The 6,415-nt window shown below is 45.5% G+C and overlaps 1 protein-coding gene across 1 annotated transcript; it reads right to left on the bottom strand.

Moving 5' to 3' along the window:
* Positions 1–836: 836 nt before the first annotated feature.
* Positions 837–4,800, bottom strand: LOC147888361 (pentatricopeptide repeat-containing protein At5g27110-like). Its single transcript, XM_087392902.1, has 2 exons — positions 4,446–4,800; positions 837–4,323 (listed from the first exon to the last, which is right to left on the bottom strand). The coding sequence occupies exons 1-2, from the start codon at positions 4,494–4,496 to the stop codon at positions 964–966; spliced, it is 3,411 nt and encodes a 1,136-aa protein (XP_087249028.1). The 5' UTR covers positions 4,497–4,800; the 3' UTR covers positions 837–963.
* Positions 4,801–6,415: the final 1,615 nt, after the last annotated feature.

Raw genomic sequence — 6,415 nt, 5'->3', positions numbered from 1 at the left:
AAGACAGCATCCTGGAGGTTCCAAGGGCTGGTACATTGGGTTCCCTTTCGTATCGAGGTTAATCTATTTTGGATATATTCTGTATTGTATGTTCTATTTGCTGTGCACTTCTCAGATCTGTGGTTGTGTATTTGTATCACTTTTGTACACACGGAGTGATCTACTTGTTAGTGTTGTATGCCCTTGGGATAAGTCTTCCACTGGCGGAGTTGGATACAGCAAGCAGCTCTCTATTCTCTAGCAAGCAAGACATGAAAAGCCCTTTAAGCTAGAGGTGTAATCAAGCTTCAGGGGAAGGGGAAATCGGTGGCCTTTACAGGAATTTGGCTTGTGGGACCCTTATGCACAAGACCACCCCCAGCATAGTCTCCAAGCATCCTCTACCCATAGCTAGCTTGTTGGGAGAGTTCAATTGAATCTCAATAGTTCTGCGACTTACATTTTGCTGAACTTTGTGTTGTTTTTTCTCATAAAGTATCTTTGGCTTCGCTTTGGTAATCATATGGGAATACGATTGGATAATAAGAAAATCTCCCAAAAAATTGCGACTCACTTTCCGTCGTCCTCTGAGTACACCTCAACAGTCTTCCCATCATGCTAGCACGGACCAATACAAGGGACACTAGCTAATGTAGATGCGCTAGTGTTACCCATCTACCCACAAGTACACTTTCTTCCCTGGAATACGGCTATGTCCCCATGGAAGGTCCCGTGCTCTATCTTTGATACAAGTACAAAATTAAATAAATTTCATAAAGTGACTGTCTAGACACTGCTCATATCTGAGTAAGACCTTCACCTTTATGTCTTGTACATATCTTTTCATTGTACATAACAGTGATCACAGGCCGGTGTCCCCTTGGGTCATCTTTGCACATATATTTTGTTTGGGGAAACATCGTCTATCCCCACCAGAAGGGTGTGCACAACTCCATTAACCTCAAGTCGACTGTGTCCTGGCTTCTACCATGCTTGTTGTCTCATCCTCATAGCCTCCACCTTCTTCTCATCCTCTTGCATGTGCGCATCTGCATAGATGTTAGACATCAAGATATAAGGTGCAGCATCCTTCTCATCCAATCCTACTGCATGTTCGAAGGCCCGTCTTCCAAGCTCCACGTTACCCCACTTTTGACAAGCACCCAGCACAGTGAGCCACACTGCAAGATCGGGTTGGAAAGGCATTTGCTTTACCATTGCTACAGCCTCATCTAACTGCCCTGTACGACCAAGTAGATCAATCATGCGAGTGTGGTGCTGAATTGTTGGAATGATACCATAATCTTTCCGCATGGACTCAAAGTACTTTTGGCCCTCATCTACTAGACCCATGTGACTGCAGGCAGTAAGAACACTAAGGAATGTGACCATGTCTGGCTTTATGCCTTCTCCTCTCATTCTCTCAAACATATCAAAAACAATTTCATTTTCTCCTAGCTGAGCATACCCTGCAATTAGTGCAGACCATGAGATTACATCTCGAACTGGAAGGTCGTCAAACACTTCCTCTGCTTCAGCAAGTGAGCCACATTTGGCATACATATCAACCAAACTACCACCTACAAAAGGATCTCTTTCCAATCCATTTCTGGCAATCTCTGCCCTTATTTCTCGGCCCTTCTCTATGGCTCCTACACTGCCACAAGCTTTCAAGCTGCCAACGAATGTGAGAGCATTCGGAGACACACCTTCCAGCTTCATCTGCTCGAAACAATTCAATGCTTCCTGACCAAGCCCATGTTCAGCATATCCTGCAATTAGAGCATTCCACAATACCACATCCCGAACTGGAAATTTGTCAAACACTTCCCGTGCTTTTGCAGGCAAGCCACATTTCATGTAGCCTTTCAAACTGCAAACAAACGTGACAACATTCGGAGACACGCCCTCAAGTTGCATCTGCTCAAGACATTTCAGTGCTTCCTCACCAAGCCCATGTTCTGCATATCCTGCAATAAGTACATTCCACGAGACTACATCTCGAGCTGGCAGATTGTCGAACACTTCCTGTGCTTCTGCAAGTGACCCGCATTTTACATACATGTCGACCAAGGTGTTGCCAAGAAAAAGATCTCTTAGCAGCAACCCCTTCCTAGCAATCTCAGCATGTATTTCTCGACCACGGTCGATAGCTCTTATGCTGCCACAAGCTTTCAAGCTGTAAAGAAATGTGACAGCATTCGCAGACACGCCCTCTAAATGCATCTGTTCAAAACAGTCCAGGGCTTCCTCTCCAAGCCCATGTTCAGCATATCCTAAAATAAGTGTGTTCCACGAAACTACATCCTGCATTGGAAGCTTGTCGAAAACTTCCTGTGCTTTTTTAAGTGAGCCACATTTGGCATACATATCAACCAACGTGTTGCCAATAAAAAGGTCTCTTCCCAATCCCTTTCTGGTGATCTCAGCATGTATGGCTTGGCCCTTGTCTATAGCTCCTATAGTGCCACAAGCTTTCAGGCTGCAGACAAACGTAACAGCATCTGGAGACACACCCTCCAGTTGCATCTGTTCGAACCACTTGAGTCCTTCCTCACCAAGCCCGTGTTCAGCGTATCCTGCAACTAATACATTCCACAATGCTACATCTCGAATTGGAAGCTTGTCAAACAATTCATGTGCTTTTGCAAGCAAGCCACATTTGGCATAAAAATCAACCAGGGCATTGCCAAGAAAAGGATCTCTTTCCAACCCCTTTCTAGCAATCTCCTCATGTGTTTCTCGGCCCTTGTCTATGGCTCCTATGTTGCCACATGCTTTCAAGCAGCAAGCAATCGTGACGGAATTTGGAGAGACACCCTCCAGTTGCATCTGTTTGTAAAGGTTCAGTGCTTGCTCACCCAGCCCGTGATCAGCATATCCTGCAACTAGCGCAGTCCACGAGACCACATCTCGAACTAGAAGCTTGTCAAACACTTCCTGTGCTTTTGATATCCAGCCACATTGGGCGTACATATCGGCCAAAGCGCTGCCAACAAAAGGATCCCTCTCCAACGCCTTTATGGCAATTTCAGCATGTATCTCTTGGCCCTTGTCTAAAGCCCCTATGCTGCCAGAAGCTTTCAAGCTGCAAACAAGCGTTACAGCATTCGGAGACACACCCTCCAGTTTCATTTGTTCAAAACAGTTCAGTGCTTCCTCACCAAGCCCATGTTGCACATATCCTGCTATAAGTGCAGTCCATGACACAACACTCCGAACTAAAAGCCTGTCAAACACTTCCTGTGCTTTTGCAAGCACGCCACATTTGGCATACATGTAGACCAAAGTGCTGGCAACGAGAGGATCTCTGTCCAACCCCTTTCTGGAGACCTCCATGTGTATTCCTTGGCCCTTATCTATGGCTCCTATGTTGCCACAAGCTTTCAAGCTGCAAACAAATGTGACAATGTCTGGAGACACGCCCTCCAGTCGCATTTGTTCGAAACAGTTCAGCGCTTCCTCACCAAGCCCTTCTTCCACATATCCTGCAATCAGTGCAGTCCATGAGACCACATCTCGAACTGGAAGCTTGTCAAAAACTTCCTGTGCTTCAGCAAGCAATGCACATTTGGCATACATATCCACCAAGGTGTTGCCAACAAAAAGATCTCTTTCCAACCCCTTTCTGGCACTCTGAGCGTGTATTTCTCGGCCTCTTTCTGCATCTTTCAGCCTAGCACAAGCCTTCAGCAGGGCCACAAACGTATGTGTGCTGGGGTGTACACCATCCTCTTGCATTTTCTGGTACAGATTGAGGGCATGTTGTGATTCTCCACACTCAATATGACCTGTGATGAGAGAAGTCCAAGAATACTCATTCGGATCAACCAATCTATTAAAAACCTGCAGGCCATCGCACATGCTTCCACATTCCACCAGCATAGGGACAATGTAGTTTCCAAGATACCTATGAGCTTCCAGCCCAGTTTTAAACACGCAGGTATGCAAGCGCTTGGCATACTCTAGGTTTTTCTCTTTTCTACACTTCTGCGCGATGCACATAAAGTTCTCAACCGAAGGCAGCTGAGGCATCCGTTCGAAAGAAGCGAGTCCCTCCTCTAAGCTGAGCATCTCCCAACGACTGTGGTCTCGCAGTTCTTGTGCATTAGATGTGGTCACCTGTACTCTAGACCTAGCGGTGACCTTGCAATGGCTGATATTCTCCAACACGCCACGGTCTTCAGAGTTTGAGTTTGCCTGACCGCTGGATGCTTTAGTTCTCTTGCTTCTGGACTCCATTTTCTCAAGCATTCCTTTAACCGAAGCTGGACTGTAGCAGCCGTCTACCCATAGAAACTCCTTCCTAGTTTTATGTTTGAAATCTGGAGCCCTTGGGTTTACCTGTGAAACTCACAGCAGATTCGTCAGAAAAACCAGTATTTTCATTTGTCACGCACTTACGTCACCACAGAGGGTTGATCCATGAAAATGCTCTTGCCATAAGCGCTCTGTCTTTACCCTACCTGCGAAGCACGACCGCAATGACGCTCCCAATCGCTGCTCAGCGACGACATGGAGCAAACCCGCCGTATGCGCAAGGGCTGCAACAACCGGCTGCTGCAACGCGCAAATGCCGATACCACTCGTCGCAGTGCTCTACATCAGGACGTACCCATCTACGCTAAGCCAGATAAAGTTCCACAGTCTGCAACTCATCAATCCCTGCGAAAACGCTCGACCAACAACGTTGCCGTTGCCAAATACAAAACCCGCCTAAAACCTCAAATGTTCTCATCATACAGACCCTGGCGACGACGACGACGACGACGACGACGATCTACAGCCTGCAACCAATTTCTACTTTGCAATTACCATACGGACTAGCATACATTACAACTTAACGTGAAGATCGTGGCCTTAATCCCTCTAATGTTTTACGGCCTTATCACATTCTCGTACTTTTGTGGGAAATAGGTGGCACGTGTCCCCCAAAATAACACGTTTTTACTAAAACATTATGACTTTCCATGGGAAATTTGTTTTTCCCATGAAAGCCCTTTTCCCACCATGTCATTACCCCTTTAAATTGAAAGAATCAGCCGCGCGGGTGTACCTCAATAGGATTTGGATTAAAAGTTGGGTAGGAAAACATATTAGGCAAAAGAGGACTCCTCCAATAATCCCGAAAATGCGAGAAAGATGTACAAAAGATTAAGCAAGTGCCAAGCACTTTCAATTACAACTAGAACAACGCCACATAGGCTTTAGGTGAGTTCTCAATGACATCAAGTACATACCAGAACATCGTCTTGCATGTGTTCTTGCTATGAAAGCAAACCATGTACCTCATGGAGGCAGATACCAATGACCTGTGTAGTCCTGTAATGCCACCTTCTGAATTACAGCATCCATCTAAACTTGGAACCCTAGGGCACTCCATGGAATCCACCCTCATGTTAGTATCAACAGTCAAGAACTTGTAAGAGTCCAAGCACTCCTTGCCGTCCTTCACCTTCACAAAGGTCTTTGACTCCCCGTCTGTCCACATCTCAATATAAGACATCTTCACTATGACTTCTAGTAACACATGGAGATCTCACCAAAAACAATATTTCAATTTCCACATTAGTTGAAGCTTTTATTTTGCCATCTAAATCTAAGTTGGCGGACTCCTTCTTCTTGTTCTTTTGATCTGTCTTCTTCTTTCTACAATCCTTCGTGAAATAGCTTGGCTGATCACAATAGAAGCGCTTCTTCTTTTGCTTCCTCTTCTTACTGGAAGTGTCCTCTTCATCTCCAGAATCATCTTTCTTGGGCTTGCCACCACTAGGCTTGCCTCATTCTTGGGATTGCCACCACTAGGCTTGCTTTGTCCTTTGCCGGCTTTGTTTTGTTCCAACAATTCCTTGTCGTTGTTGTCTTTGTTATAGAGCTTCTCTTGAGCCTCTTCCTATAGCGGTAAAGAACCCAACTCCTCAAAGGTCAAAGGGTTTGTCCTCGAACCTGCTGTCATAGTCGTAACAAAAATTTGGAAACTCCATGGTATCATCACAAGTATCATCAAGGCCAACTGGCTTGAGTCTACCTTCTGACCAATCGATGCTAGTTGATCCCTCACCACCTTGACTTTTGTCAAGTGGTCATTAACAGAATCTCCCTCATACGTATCCATATTGTAGAGTTGATGCTAAAGAGTCAAGATCTGGGATGTATTATCCATCTCATGCAAATCCTTCAAAATGGCGGAAGCCTCTACTAATGTGTTAGTCATCTAGATATGAGGAATTATCGAGTCCATCGTTGTCCAAATGATTAAGGCCAAGGCTAGGGTATCTCTTTCCTCCCACGCTTTGAGTTCATCTCTGTGTACCGGTACAAGTATCCTCCCCTTATTGTCTAGAAAATCCTTCGGCTTTGCCTCCTTTCCTATTCTTAGCCTCCACAATTTTGGAGCCACTAAATGACTCCAAATCTTCACCTTCCAGATAGGATA

This window comes from Dipteris shenzhenensis, chromosome 21 (assembly GCF_047967505.1).
Source record: "Dipteris shenzhenensis isolate YYH24624 ecotype China chromosome 21, Dip_SZ_1.0, whole genome shotgun sequence".
In the NCBI taxonomy this organism is placed as follows: Eukaryota; Viridiplantae; Streptophyta; class Polypodiopsida; order Gleicheniales; family Dipteridaceae; genus Dipteris; species Dipteris shenzhenensis.
Note: the sequence above shows the minus strand (reverse complement) of the source record. Positions and strands in the feature narration are given on the sequence as shown.